Source organism: Catharus ustulatus, chromosome 3 (assembly GCF_009819885.2).
Source record: "Catharus ustulatus isolate bCatUst1 chromosome 3, bCatUst1.pri.v2, whole genome shotgun sequence".
NCBI classification, from domain to species: Eukaryota; Metazoa; Chordata; class Aves; order Passeriformes; family Turdidae; genus Catharus; species Catharus ustulatus.
In genome coordinates, this window is record NC_046223.1 from 46,882,455 (window position 1) to 46,898,665 (window position 16,211).

The following is a 16,211-nucleotide window of genomic DNA, read 5'->3' on the forward strand; positions in this document are numbered from 1 at the left end:
ATTTGTGTCCTTCCTGGTATTCAGCTTGGTGCCTTCAGTCCTGCTTTGTTTGTCTGGGCAATCTGATACTCTGAAATGTTCTGTACATCTCAGCAGAAAAAGGAATTTACTTTGTCTAAGTCATTTAATAGCTTTTAAATCCCAATGGATTACAAATTTCCAGGGTACTATAGGCTGACTGTATCTTGATCTCCGGACTTGAACGTACTTTGAATTGTTTCTCAATAACTATGAATAGAATTGTTAGTTAAAGCCAAAACAGTGAGAACAAGTGGTATCACAATAAGAATAGAGGGATGAGGATTAAAGAAAATGTGGAGACTGTTAAAATTTGCGAGTTAAATTGTTCAGTAGCCTTCATGCAGCCACTAATGAATTGCATCACTGAAACACAGTTAGCACTTCCCTAAGTATAATTTCTATCACTGTGTCTAGTCCTGGGAAAGAAGTCGGGTGGCACCAGGCTTAAGAAGCCGCACACCAAGAGTCTGCTGTGAAGTACTGCAGTGGCATTTCCATGAGGCACTGTCGGAAGGGGACAGCACCAAGTCATGGCCTGGGGCACTGATAAAACAGAAAACTGAGTAGCTGTAGTTTAAATAAAAGATGTAACTCTCTTACTCTAGATATAGAAGGTAATCAAAACTATCTAGATACAAATGGTCTAAATAAAGATTCCAATCACAGTAGAGTGCTTCAGCAGAACATGTTATCTCATGGATGGAGGCCTTGTGGTAATTCCAATTTATCCTTCAAAATCTACAAATGCAATACAACTGGAAGGAATCTTAAATAACCTACAAATATAAATAAACAGACCATAAAAACACTCTGTCATTGAACTGTTTATTGATAACAGCTTGACTCAGGAGTAGCAGCATCTTTTTCTTTTCTATGCCACAGAAACATGGACTGATTATTGTCTGCATAGAATGAATGAGATGAAAAAACTTTGGTCTCTCAGGAAATGAAGTGCTGTAAAAATGTCCATTTTCAAGAGAAACTGTTTAAATTATTTGAAAACTTTGTGATCTTTGGATAAAAGTTACGTTTTGTGTCTATCAGTGCAGCGTCAAGTAAGTTGGTTCATATATATATATGTATATGAGCTAAAAATTACCAGGATCCATTTCTTCTTAAGCAACTGAGAAGTAGCCTTCTTCACAGTAGGCATCAGATTCATATTTTAAGACTTCTTAACTGGTGGGGTTGTTGCCATTAAACTCTTAATTAAATGAAAAATGAGGAAAACTAATTTACTTGAGTGGTACAAGATGGACATTTACCATAGATATCTAAAAGAAGAGATGGAAATGGTCTTTCTCCAACTTCCTTTCTGAGTTTATTATGGCGTGCTTGGAGCAGTTCTACAAATTGCAATAGCATCTGCAAATAAGCACATGTCCATCACTTAAGCCTAATTCATGAAAGGCTCATTTATTTAAAGGTTCATATTTCTGATATTTATTGTCAGACTGCCATACAAGATTCATGTGCATTTACCCTTGAGTGCTTTCAGCTTTTTTTTTTTCTGTATTGCTATAGTATTATTCCTTCCAAGAAGCTTGTAATAATTTTTAATGTTTGCAAATGACTTAATGTGGTGCTAAGCCTTTTGAGATACATACCACCAAAACAAGATACTGCTTGAGGCAGACAAATTAGTCTTATAAACTAGATCCTAACCCTGTAATGATCCAAACCAAATGCCATCCTAGCACTCCATCATGTCGTGCCCTGAGGGTGGAGGTGCCTAGAATCTGTGCTGTGAGGATTGGTATGCTCTGGTTTCAGGTCTCTCATGAACTCAGTAAAGCTATTTACCTTAAAATGAGGAACTTTCTGCCTTCCTGAATGTAAGCTAACGTCCCTTTATTAAATGAGTTTGCAGATATGCTTCAGCTGCAACCTTACTTACCCCTATATGCACACAGGACAACTTAGATCCCTACCTACAATTCATCCTCTTCATGTCAACAAATCCCCTACCTAGAAACACTTCCAGTATTTACTTCTCTCTCCTCCCTTTTCTGTGTGCCTAGAATTAGGGATTTCATTGCACAGTTCTGCCATATCCATAGCACTTCTTGCTTCCTTTCGATTCAAAAGGACAAGGTGATAAAAGGAAGCTGTTCCTTGTTAATGTAGGAGCACTGAGAAAAGAGCCCAGTAAGCTGCCTGCCAGTTCTTCACATAAACTGAGTCAATCCCAAAGTAATCACAATGTTATTCTTTAACAAAAAGCTACTTTTTAAAGATTAGACCATTTGGGAAAATTCACTCCATATTTTCTTAAGGTATCAAATCTGTCTAGAATTTGAAGAATTCAGTTCCAGGGAAGATCTTTGTCTTAATCTACTGGCCTCCCTTATTCTGTTTCTGAGAGAACAGAAATTTAATAGCCTAAAGAAACAGGCAAAAATAATGAAGGCCAAAGGCAATATCTTATTTACAACTTGGATATATCTTGTTTATTTAAACTATTTGAATTCAATGTTTTTAAAACTGGAAATTTGATGTAGCAAAAGAAAGGGAATTCCAATTATCTGACAATTTTAAGAAGCTGAAGTCTAACTTAGTAAAAATGTTTAGTAACAATGAATTTGTTATATAGCTAAACACCTGCTAAAATACCTAGTCAATACAAACTTACTTTATGGATCTTAACAGATGCTGAAAAGCAAGGACAATTTGTCAGAAGGCTGTGAGAAGTAATGGATATTTAAAACCAGACTAATTTAACTACTAAGTTATTGTAGTAGCCTGTGTTTTGACTTCATTCATACAAAAGGTAACATGTATATGACCACTGCAATAGAGTTAGTTCTGCTTTTCACCTCTGCAAGTAAAAGCAGACTTGGTTACTTGACATGGACACAAAAATATTCATGGTTGCTTTTATGATCATTCTTTCCCTGCAAATGTAAGTATCTGCAATTGTGTCCAGATTTTGCCTTTATGCGTAGAACTTCTGTCTGGAGATACATCTGCAAGAGGAATCTAGCACAAAATTGTTTCTATTCAAGAAATTATTTGCATCTTCATGAACATCTGGGATATGTATTTTGAATTTTTGTATTTGAAGAATTTTGTACTTGACAGCATGCAGAGAATGAATGTAACATGCACAGAATCTCAGATGCAGTGTTTACTCAGCTTAGCAGTTGTTTGGAAAATGCCTTGTTGATAAGTTGTTGTTTTTTTTAATTACTATTACAGACATTTACAGCCTGGTGCAATTCCCATCTCAGGAAAGCAGGCACACAGATTGAGAACATTGAGGAGGACTTCAGAAATGGCCTCAAACTGATGCTCCTCTTGGAAGTTATCTCAGGTTAGCCAAAATAAAATTTTCTGTGTATTTACAGCACACTAACTGAAACACTCCTAAAGGAACAAAAATTGTTAATGATTCTAAACAGTGAACACAAACTCTAAGTAGACAGAAAAGTGAGAGATTAAACACACTGTAAAGCAAAGAGGAGGAGAAAAGAAGCTCTGCTTTTTGCTTGTCTCCAAAACTTTCTGGTTTGTGCTTGTGTTCCAGGATATCTCAGTGTATCAGGATATCACTGACATCACAGTGTTGTTGGACAAACCTAAAACATTGAGGGCCTTGTCTTAGCCCCTAACACTTAAAAAGTCTTTATACTTAGGTTGAAATTTCATTTTATTCTGCTTTCAGCATAAACATTTTGCTTTGCTTTTAATGATTTTATTGGATGTACCAACACTTTCAAAAGTGAGTATCTACAGTGCACCTAGATCAATGTTTAGTCACAAATAAAAGGTCTCATTTTTCAAAAGAGTGGAACATCCAAGAACTTTTGCTAACTGATGTAAAGTCACTATGTCCCTTTTGTTTTGAATTACTCAGAGGGGCAGTGTCCAAGATTAGATCAGAATGCCCCTTAATGGGAAGGGTGTAGCTCAAGCTACAAACACATGGCAGTTTAGATTTTGCTGGAGATTTCAGTGTGGAAAGAAATTCCTCAAATGATCATTCTTCATGAAATGGATAATCTTTTTAGACATTATTATTCTTTGTGATCATTTGAAAAAATAAGTTTGTTCAAACACATTAGCTCTATGCTCTGAAATTAGCTGCTCTGCTGTGCTCAATGAGGTTGTTAAAAGCCATTCTTCTTGGTCAGGTGTGCAAGGATGCTGTGGCTGATCTGCTGGATGGAATCCAGCCTCTCTTTACAGCTGGGCAGATAAGGATGATGAGCTCTGAGAACATTCTGCCTTAATATCCAGCTACTGTAACAATAAGACATATACAATAGCATATTGTAAGACAATAGCGATGAACCAGAACTGGAGTAGGAGGAAGTACACATATCTTCCAGATGTTTAGGGCAAACAAAAATTTTACTTTGGTTTTACTGCAGTATCAGAAAGATCAAAATCAGATGCTTCAACATTTGAATTTTCTTTTCAGGGTTTGGTTCAAACCTCTTTGGCATTCTTTCAGAAACATACCTATTAAAATAATTGCTGACTTTTAGGTAGCGTTAGGGCACCTCCACTCTTGATTTCTAATAACTTATATGTCTGTAACAAGGTGTATATAAGAATAAACACATTAAATTTGTTGTTCTGCAGGGGAGAGGCTACCAAAACCAGACAGAGGGAAGATGCGCTTCCATAAAATTGCTAATGTCAACAAAGCTCTGGATTACATTGCCAGCAAAGGAGTGAAGCTTGTGTCCATTGGTGCAGAAGGTATGTGACAGAACTTGACAGTGTACCTTGCTTAGGTCACATTACAGAGCAGTCTGGTGGAGACCCTTGGCCACATTATGTGCACGTTGCTGTTCTCTACATATGGGTGCCTCAAAAATGCCTTAATGTTGATTGCTGGACTGTATCTGTGAAAGGACAAGAGGTGGAAATTTTTGGGCACCTGGAAAAGGATGGGGTATAAATGAGTACTAAGTTTAGTTTGTCTCCAAGGTTTAATTGAATTGTCTGTGTTTCAGTAGGTGTTCAGATAAAGATTTATTTTCTTACAGAACATTTTGGTCTTTCCATACATTATTACAATTAAGGAACTCCTTTAGAAACCAGGTTGGATTTTAGGGTGTGCTTTATACAGTCTGGCATCTTTAGGAGATATTATTCAGACAAAACAAAGGCTGATATCACTGCTGAGTGGCTGGAAGCTACTCCCACTTTATTATGAGATTTTCTGCAGCTGTGTTTCTAAAATTCAGATGTAGAGTTAAGGGAGTGATCAAAAGAAACTGTGGTAGCTGGGGAGAGATTGAACATATGAAGAAAGTGGAGTGGGATGCTATTTACTAAAGTAATTGCTTTTTTATTGTTCTGCTGTTCAGGTAGCTGAGTACCAATATGTGGTTGGCTAGCTAGATTCTGATAGATGTAAACTGAACTAAAGAAGGCAGACTCTTGCTGTAAGTGAACCTATGCCTCACTAGGAGATTCAATTAATTGTTTAAAAATGACAAAGTTGTATGTAGAACTTATTGCTCCATGAAGATATTTGCATAATGGTTTCCATAGCCATTACCATACCAAGCATGATGTGGCTAGCAAACTCTTTTTGATTCCATAGCCTCAATGATGTGCTTTCTTTGCTTTTTTCCCCCACTCTAACATGTCCTTAGAGAAAAATTTTGTCTGTAACCTCATTATGATGATGAGAAACACTCCTATATTCTACTGACATTTTTAGACCTTTTAAGATTGATTTATGAACCTCTTCTTCCAGTTTCCAGATTTCTACAGGCTTATATGTATCCTTATTCTGGCTTCCAAACCTTGATCCCAGGGACCTTACTGGAATTATGGATGGAACAGGAGATTCTTTATGTGGGATAAGGGTATCTGTAGAAATAATGGAGAGATCTGTCAGTGTTCATTGGTTTTGCCATGGTTTGACCTGGCCACTTGGTTCCTTGAGTATTGTTCACCAAGTCTTCAGTTTCTAGACCTAGAACTCAAAAATCCCAAGAAACGTGCTCCACGGGCAGAGCATTTTTTTTTAACTCTTTATTTATTTGAGACTGAACTGGGTGGGTCACTTGAGTCCAAATCCATAACATCTATCTCTAGGCACATAACAGAGACCTTTTTTGGGGAATGTGTCATCAGTGAGGAGAAATGGGCAATTCCACAGGCACTTCAGATCTCAGAAGAGCTCTACTGTATTTCAGAAGTGCCTGGCTCCCTCCATCAGTTTTACAGACTTCTGGGGCACCTCTGCTCAATTAAATGTAGTGGGATGGAAAAATATGCTGCTACCTTAAACCTCTGCAGTAAGGCTTTTCTGAGAGCGACATGGCATTGAATGGACAGCAGAGGGTACTGAAGAGACAATTTATGTGTGGAAATGAAGATTAAGGATACAGATGCCTGTTTGATAGCTAGTGAAGAAATGCTGAGATTACAGAGTGTGGAACAAATGAAAGGTAGCTTCTGTCATGTCACGCAGGAGACTCTGAGGCTTCCTAACCAAAATCAGAGTGTAGCAAAAGGAGTATCTTGTGGGACAGAGTGGTTGTTCTCGCTGATCACAGTTTGCATAAGGCTGGACTACTTAAATCGGCTTGTATCTGCTCCTGAAAGGAGCAAGCCAGCCCTCTGCACTCCCATCTCCCTTATTTTGTCCTGTTTATTGCTGGTCACTACTGCCAGGGTACTCAGGCTGAGAAACAGCAGTTGAGCACTTTCTGAAGGCAAAGCATCTGGGATAGCTCAGATCAGACATTGAAAATATTTAAACTAACCTTGCTGTTCTCCTTAACAGCAACAGGCGTGGGTTCAGATGCTCTGTGATTTCGGTGCTCCATGATAATTCCTTTTGGGAAGGTAGCAGCAAAAAGGGCAGTAACCTATTCCAGCTGTTCAGGCACTTGCTGCAAGTTGACTGTCCATGCATCCAGTATTTATTCTTGCATGTAACAACAGGCCACACCTAGTAATCCAAGAGATTAAGGTGATGGTTTTAGATATTATTCCCTGTTTCTGGATTTCTCAATCTGTAAAACGGATGAATTAAAAGCGAAAAAGAACTAATTATCATTAAAAATCCCCTAAATTCTTAGATGGAAGCATGGGAGAAAAATTCACAGCTACTGTGATAGCTTAGGTGCAGAAAGGAACCTGTCATTGTAAGACATGACACTATGCAGAGTATGGCCTGATGCCCACATTAGATTACATCCATGTGGGCAGGAGCAGATAGATTCACGTGCCTTCCCCTCCCACTCTAAACAGCCTGAACACAAAGCCAGCTCTAGCACAGACGTGCTTAGTGCCCTGTTAAGTTTACTGCATCCCCTCTCCTAAATTTGTTACCCAAGGCACAGCGTTATGCTGATGCAGCAATGCAGTATCACATCTGACTGGGTATGGTTTCACAGTGTGGGACCTCTGGCACCAGTGTGTGTTTAAAGAGTCCCTGTGCCCCCTGGAACTGCATTCTTGCTCCCACACTTCACAGCCCTGCCCTCTCACTTGGGCTGACAGCTGGTGCTGTGGTTTTGCTGGAGACTGGATCAGCAATCTGATCTGTTTTTAAAACACACTCCACTTCTTTTTTTTTTTTTCGTTGCATTTTTTTAGCATTGTTGACCAGGCAGTCATTGTAGTAGGTTGGAGTGAATGCCAGCAAGGAGGCAGAGCAGAGTCTCCTTAAGTTTGTTTTGTTATCAAAGTCTACAACCCCTTAACTCTCTGTCGCTGTGTGTGAGCACGAGTGTGGGCTTGCCCGCACCCATCTGTTTGGGCATTCTCTGAGTTACATGGATGCTTGGAATACTTTTTAATTTCCAAAGCATGAAAGTTTTGTATCTAAATCTGCTGAGGATCATGTTCCGTTATCTGACACACTGAATGGTGAAGAGCGTGTAGGCTCAAGGGGAACAACTGGCACTTAAATTGGGGCCTCAAAATGGTGATTGCTTTGGGACACCAGTACAAAAATAAAATTAGTATTTCTAAGGGCCCAGGGATATTCTTTGAAGTCATCATTATTGTTCTGAGACTGACTTCTCTAGGCTGTCTGTGGAGTGGAGAGAGCTGATCACTTTAAATTGTGATGCTGAGCAGGAGCCAAATTTATGTACTCTGACCTGTCTTGTCAAAGAATCTCACTCTTCACTGGTCATGAAATGAGACTACAGAGTCAAGAGGCTCAAAGAAAAAACTGTGAAAGTAATCTTTATGAACCATTCACAGTGCATGACTTAGAAGTTTTCATTTAAGTTTTAAAAAAGTGCAGTAACTCTATTTGTAAGGTACTTGCATCCTGAATGAAATCAACTAGATATGGAGAACCACAAAAGACAAGTGTCCTGTTAATTGGAAATACTTCTGTATTGCTTTTCTGGGAAGTGGAAAAATGTTAAAGACCAAATGATCTGTGAATCTGCTACAAGAAGGTTAGGAAAAAAAATTAAATTAATAAATAAAGCCAAAGCAGAATAAGAAAAACAGGACTAAAACCTTTGAGAAATTGCTTTGCTTTACTTTTTCCCTAGCTAGTTTTTACTGTTTCCCCTTCACTTTCTCTTCTTTTCTGCCCTCATCCCCAGGAAGCTGTAGCTTTGTGTATGTGAGGGGTAGGAGTTCTATTACAGCCAGAGCAAACAGGCAGTGTGAAAAAATTAATGAAGTCTTCTATTGATCTGTAGAGGAAAATTATAGGAATTAATCAATGCCTTTTTGTCACTGATACTTTCAATATTTTAGCAACTTTGTTTTTCTTCCTTGTCTTGTATAGGAGTGGTTTTTTTGTTGTTGTTTTATGCTAGCAGTTTTATGAGAAACCAAAGCTGGCAAATCACTTGAAAATCCTCCTGTGGCACAGCACGGAAAATTCCCTCTCTTGCTCTTTTATTCTGTATGTGTGTACACACAGATATGTAAATCAAAACAGTGATGTCATGATTATGCAAATCTGTTAATTGATTGCCTGACAATTAGCAATGCCTCCTGAGTATTTAAATAGATTCATTTTACATTTGAAGAAATTTGTCTTTACTGTATATACCTAGCAGACATCTGATCAAACTAGTGAAGTGACTTGACTTCCCTCAGGAGGAGGGAAGAAAGGGAAGTAGCTACATGCTCTAATTGCCATTTGGTCTTTTTTTTTGTTTGGAAGGGTTTTGTTTTGAGATTTGAGGTCTTTCAGGACCAATAAGGCAGGATGCATGGAAGGCAGGCAGAGGGGTGTAAAATTAGTGCAGGATCCAAAGGGGAAAGTGGGAAATTAGCCCTTTGTATATAAACTTGACTTATCACACTAACAAAATAAGTATAGGGTAGTGATGGGTTACATATTTCCTATCACATTTGTTAATTCCATAGGTTCAAATGACAGCTTGTGTCACGTCCTACTGCAATTTAACATGTATCTCAAGTCTCAGAGACAGCAGCTGCCTTTGTTTTGTAAAAGTTGCCCCTGGATTCAGGCAATTTTAAGTAGCAGAGTGATTGCATTTTCTGCTGGCACCTCTATTGGCATTTGATCTTAAATTGAGGAAATTCCTCCTGCTGAAAGTTCCTCCTGTTCCTGCCCAGAACACCAGTGGGCCCCCAGGCAGACACAGCTACTTCACTTGTTGAGAAAGGCTGGAGGTGACTTTTAAGTAGGAGAGCAGCTGTTGCCTTCCTTGCTCCGCTGCTCTTTTGGTGTGAGGTGATTGGAAAGTCAGTCTGCAGTCCTATCTCCTCCCTTCCAATGCTTCACCCTCCTTATAGTCTCACTATGTTTTTCTTAGTCTCTTGACTTACTTTTCAGAATGATTTAACACTGCCACCACACTTAGGTGATCTGGCAGTACATTTTTTGCTGTTGAGAAATTTAAGTGGTATCACTTAATTACAACGTGGGAGCATTGGATTCTGACCTGGCTTATGGCAAGGATTCCCATGTTCCCTGTGTTATAGGTAGTCTCAAGCAGTCTTGAAACAAATTGAAACCCCAGAGGTAAAAAAAAACAAACCCATTTTTATTAAAGATTCTCAAATGGGTGTATGCTTTATAGCCGCGGGGCATTACAACCTTGTGGCTGTGATTCTGAACAGATTGGCAGGAAGCTGTAACTCAGTGTCAGGAGGTGCTGTGTCTCTTGAACTGTTCTTCGTGTCTTGTCTGGGCTGGCACTAGAGGTAAATTCTCAAACATATCTAAATAGTATAGAAATTCTGATTACTATTTTATTAAAAAACAGTACAGTTAATATCCTGTGGTTTCTTAAAAATTGGGGTAAGACCCCAGTATTTTTTGGTTCTGTTGTATTTGAAAACTGTTAATACTGATACTGTTCAAACTTCCAATATTTCCCTTCATGTTCTCTCTAAAACATCATCCTAAAAGGTAAAGATTTGAAACTGTTAAAACTACTTTGAGAGAAGACTTTTAGCATGGAAGGACTGAAGTGACCTTAACCTCAGTAAACTTCAGTCGAACTGACAGAGTAGCACAAGCATGAGTTTGTTGAAAAATGAACCCAGGTGAATTCTGTGTGAGTAAAAAAATTATAGTAGAAGTATAATTAATTTATTAGTTACAATGTATTATTTATAGAAATATAGGATTAAATAAAATAAAATTGAAAAAACACTTTTAAATACTACTATTGTATCTATGTTTCACCTTAGAAATCGTGGATGGCAATGTGAAAATGACACTGGGTATGATCTGGACTATCATCCTTCGTTTTGCTATTCAGGATATTTCAGTGGAAGGTAAGAGTAATACAATTATGTTAAATGATTATGAAATTTGTTTTAAAGACATTTTTAAATGAATTGTGTATAAGTTAGAGGAGTGTTCTAAAAATATTTTTTTCACTGAAAATTATACTTTAAGTTCTCTACCTGGTGACAAAATTAATTTCTGGAGGGAAAACTAACTTCTCTCCTTATCTTGACAGGGACCTTGAGCCAGCTTTCTAAGTGCAGAAGTTCTGGTCATGTCTCTCAGCTGCAGAGACAGAAACATGACTGCTTCTGAGCTGTACCTTTTGTGTTTTGGTTCTATTTCCAACATACATTTTTAGTTCTGTCCATTTCTCACATTCTTTGCAAATAAACATTATCTGATATCCCTCTTCTTTCTATCTATTGCTTTTTTTCCTCGCTGTTTCAGAATCTTTTTCTTAACTTCCACTTAGTAACTGGCTCAAAAAAAAAATGTTGTTACAGTACTCTTTAAATCAAGTCTGTGCTGTGAAAGTCTAGAATTCTAGAAACTAATCTCAATTTCCAACAAAAGGTAAAATTGTTTCAAGCTCTCCATGTTGTCCTGCCCTCATAATTGGTGGGATATTAAATGTGGACCTAATGGTTTATTTAATAATTTCTGACCTTTACTTATGTACTCAGATGTCCATAGGGTTCAGAAAACAAATGTATTTTTTGGGCACTTCCCCACAAGCAAATGAACTGGCGCTATGAGCATATTCCATGTAGGCACCAACACAATCTTTTATGTCTATTTGCATTATGTTTTTATTGGGTATTTTTCTCCAATGTACAGTCTGCTGTCCAAACAATACAATTCCTTCAAATTCTAACATACCAGAACTTCTGTTCAGGCTGAGACTCTAATCGTAACTGACCTCTGTATTGTAATGAAATTCCAGTAGTCCATTTATATAAACACCTTTTAGGATTAAATGTTGGTTTATGCCATTCAGTTTCAGGTGGTCAACCATATTTAAGATGGCAAGAAATTAATTACTTGAGCACTTTCAAAATTTTTCTCTTTTTTTACTTCCTTGTGTCTTTTACAGAGACCTCTGCCAAAGAAGGGCTGCTGCTGTGGTGTCAGAGGAAAACTGCTCCTTACAGAAATGTGAACATTCAGAACTTCCATCTTAGGTAAACTTCCATTGTTTCAAGAAGTAGAAGCAATCTAAAAATGTTATGTTGAATTTTTCCCACAGTTGTGTAGGTATATATTTGATCAGAGAATTTTGCTCTTCACTGTTAACTAGATCTTTTTCAAATTCTCCTGTTCTATCTTCAGAGTGTTACTTTAGCCTTTAGCATTATTTACTGTGATTTGTAGAGTTACTATTCAAAAGAAAAAGATCCTGCTATATACAGAATGACCATATTGCATTTTTAGAAGTCCTTTGTATCATATGGGAATTCCTGAGTGCTGCAGCATAGTGGCAAATGACTGCTTTCAAATGAGAGCCACAGAGAAGTTCTTCTGGCAAAAAGACCAGTGTGTTGAGCACTTGAATATCTCATTATGATGGCTCACTCTTTACTATTTTGCAATGTACATTACTATAAGGAGCATAAAATGCACTTGGTACACACACAACAGCAGCACTCTAAACACATTTGTTTACAGAATCAGGCTCATAACCTAAGTTGGAAAATTTAGTGAAGCTCCAGCCTTGTGTTCCTGTGTTTTCATTAAGACCTAGAATGGGAATTCCAGGCCCTATACAGACTGCCTGGTTTGGGGATTTCACTGGGCTAGTTCCTGAATCTGTGCTACTGGCCTACCTCATTAAAGTACATGACTTACCATTTGCACTGTTTAACCAGGTGATCTTCCCTTCCCTGAGACCCTTCTAGTATTTAAAACAAGAGCTCTATATTAGTGTTTTGAATTAATTCTTAATGTGTAGTACCTAAAACACATGTAGTGACAGAGAAGATACAGTTCATACATACATTCGAAGATAAGAAATGTTTGAGTTACAGTCCCTGTTTTGTCTTTCAGAGATGTAAAATTTGTTGTGCGTTATTTTCCTGGAATATGCAAAGATATATTTAGTAGAACTTTTTATAGATTGATGGTATACTGTAAGTTACAGTGTCAGAATCTTAGTATATATATGTACATACACTGGTCTGATACATGATATGAGGAAAGCATCTTGAGTGGAGGTACCTTGATTTATGTTTGGGTGGATTGGCTCAAAGTACTACTTTGCAGTGGGCTATTCAGATAATTTTATTTTACACATTTTAGGAAAAAAAAATGTTTGGTGCTCAGTTTGATTTGGTTTTATATTCTAGATGATTTTATATTATACAGTATAGGTATGTTCTGCTTGACTTTGTTTCCTTTTTTTGGAAATGGTTCTGTTATTTGAAAGACCTACCCAGACATCTCATATTAGGGATTTTAACAGTCTTACAGTCTTAACATGCTTAGGCTCACACAATTTCTGCACATGACAAGACCTCAAATGCTCGGTCCCTGTAATTGCTTGAAGTGTTTGCATAAAGCATCTTTCAGAATAATTGCTTTTGGCTGAAAGGAACCTCTCATAATATTTCCAAAAATATTTTATTTGTAGCTCCATTCATTTCCTGTTCTTGCCACAAAAAGTAGCGAGTCTGAAGTCAGGGTGAAGTGTAAGAACTCAGATCAGAGCTGCTATATGTGTGAAGTGTTTTAAATAAACTGAGCTGATTTATGATTTCTTACTTCTCTGAGCACATGGTTGTGCCAGTAAAATTCTCAGAAATAAACAGGAAAAGCCAATTGCTTTAGCAAGTTCAAGTAATTGCAGGTTTGCTCTCCTTTTATTTTTTCACAAAGATACCCGTGAGTGTAATGAGAAATGATGCACTTTCATGGATGAATGTGTACTTGAGCTGTCTTAGAACATTGCATTAATTAAGCAATTGGAATCAGGGACTGTTGCACAAAATGTAAATTGCCTAGAAAGTATATGAAGTCTACATGGAGTATACTTTAAGTGTGTGTGGGCCGTAGAGTAAGATATGTACTATGGTTAAAGGGGAGCAGTAACAGAGCAGCTCAGAGAGAGCTGACAGGACATAAGTTCAGGATTTGTCAAAATTCCTGCTTTAATTTAAGCCTTGAGCAAGGATCAAACTGTAAAATGCCATGTATTTATTAACTAATTTTTTCCATTTTATTTTTTTTTGTTGTAAAGCTGGAAAGATGGCCTTGGATTATGTGCACTTATCCACAGACACCGACCTGATCTTATTGACTACTCCAAGCTAAATAAGGTCATCAGTCTGGGTGGTACAGCATGCTGTCCTGCAGTGATTTGGCTGGCTTCTGGTTTGCTTAGCATGTTTTCTAAAAGACAGGCTGAGGAGTTCATACTAATTCTGACTGACTTTCTAAGGTCCTTCCCAAAAAAACCTCAATAGCATGAGGGAGAGGACCTCCTGACTGTCCTGTGTCCTTCCCATTACAATGACTTCACCATTTAATTGCAAATAATCTGACTGTCAGATTCTGGCAGTTGATGGAGTCTTTAAACTGCCCAATATGGATGCTAAATCAAATAAATTGAAATTATCCACTTTCTGCTGATAGTATTATCCATCCATTTTTTATCTGGTGTAAATGACTGTAGATTGCTGACCAGTAAACAATGACATGACAATTAATCCTAAAATTCCTTAGTACAAACACTATTCTTGCTGATTAGGAATACACAGTAAATTACTAGCCTTACATATTAAGAAAATATTCGTATTCTCAGACTATACTTCTACTTATACTTCCAGACAAGAGGAAGCAAAACCAATAACCTTACCTCCTTAGGTAGTACCTCATGGGTATTAAAAACTATTCCATTACAGTCTACTACTTACGGCAAAATGCATGTTTTCTAAAAGATACTTTGGTTTGAGAGGAAGAAATGAGGAATGAGCAGTAATGTCAGAATTTCTTGGTATCATTACTGAAGGAAAAAAACATAGAAAGAAGTAGAGTGTTGTTGTTTCACATTAGGTCTCAATACATACATGCTATTTTCTCCTCTCTGGAATGAATGCTTCTTGACGTCTCATGTAAACACAATGAAACAGAAACCTTAATCATGGTTTTAATCTGTTGCGACTTTGCATTGATGAGAGAGAGTGGTAAAACATCAACTGTATTTTTCCATTCCATGCCTTTTCATTGCAAATTGGTTTACTAGTGGAATCAACTGTTATTAGAAAGTCCTTGGTGAAGAAAAGATAAATGTATGAACTGAAACTATTTTAAAACTTACTCTGCTTTATATGTTTGTATGTTCAACTTATGCCAGAGCCCCTGAAGTATGCAGTGATGAAAATTAAATGAATTTAGTACTAAACACATAAAATTTTAATTTAGGCAGCTATTAAGATAACTTCAGATCTGAACCAATGGGCAAAATATTGGCTATCAGTACCGGCTTGTTCTCCAATTCTATATGCAACCTTTCCTACAGATTAACAGAGTAATGGAATGACTGAGCTACCTGTCTCTGTGCACATGTGCTTATTATGCATGGCATGAACAGAAGTGAGTTTGATGGAATCTGTGCTTGGAATAGTGGTACACAGTGCTAAAGAACATCACAGTTAACCATCCCATGGATGAGTGCTGAGAAAAGGGAACAGAACATAAGCAGGTCTGCTTCAATGTTACTATTTTCCTCTTAGAGGTTTCCAAAATAAGAACAGGTCAGGTTTCAAATTGAGGCCGAGCTGTTGCACCTAAAGCACATGCAGAAAAAAGATCCTAAAATAGATTTTGCTTTTCTGGCCTGGCTGTGTTTGATTGACTCTTCATTTTGGTTACATTAACAGCTGTCTTGGTGTCTTGTTTCTTATCTCCTGCATGCTGTCCTTTCCTTTTCTCACCATGTTTTGTGTGAACTTGTAGCTGGAAAAATGGCCTTGCTTTCAACGCCCTTATCCATAGACACAGGCCTGATCTCCTAGACTATGCCAAGTTAGATGAGGTATTTCTTTAGCTGTAGCAGAGATTTTTAGTTACTGTGGCTTGTAGTTTTGCTTAAAAGCATGGGTGATGGAAATCTCCAATTATTCAGAAGCTGCTATGATTTTAAAGCAACCCTTAACTAGCAGAGCACTATTTACTCATGCACTTAGTATCAAGCACACAAATAGGAAGTGCTCATAAGCAAAGTGCTTTAACCTTGTCAATAGGTCTTACTTAGATTTATTATCTTTTTTACTTTGCATTTCTGCATCTAATTTTCCCAGTCTCTCTCTACAGACGTGGGCATTGTTCAGAGTGTCTATGACTAGTTATTAGTTTGTGGCTATGTCAAAACAATAATAGCACTAATGCAAGAACTGCCATTTCACATAGCATTTTTTCCCTCCAAGCTGATATGGGAAGGCTGCCTTAATGGCAGCCCTAATCTGACACACTCTTTCATTGTCGGCACCAGCTGTCTGTAATGTAAGATACAAAATCTGTGCTCTCTATCTGAACT

The 16,211-nt window shown here is 37.6% G+C and overlaps 1 protein-coding gene across 4 annotated transcripts in view; it reads left to right on the forward strand.

Moving 5' to 3' along the window:
• ACTN2 (actinin alpha 2) overlaps positions 1–16,211 on the forward strand; it is a 69,476-nt gene that overhangs the window by 21,386 nt on the left and 31,879 nt on the right. For all 4 annotated transcript variants that reach the window (XM_033056210.1, XM_033056208.1, XM_033056209.1 and 1 more), the window contains exons 2-6: positions 3,220–3,334; positions 4,609–4,728; positions 10,639–10,725; positions 11,775–11,862; positions 13,914–13,992. In XM_033056210.1, the coding sequence (XP_032912101.1) occupies positions 3,220–3,334; positions 4,609–4,728; positions 10,639–10,725; positions 11,775–11,862; positions 13,914–13,992 (489 nt within the window). The remainder of the gene's footprint in view (positions 1–3,219; positions 3,335–4,608; positions 4,729–10,638; positions 10,726–11,774; positions 11,863–13,913; positions 13,993–16,211) is intronic.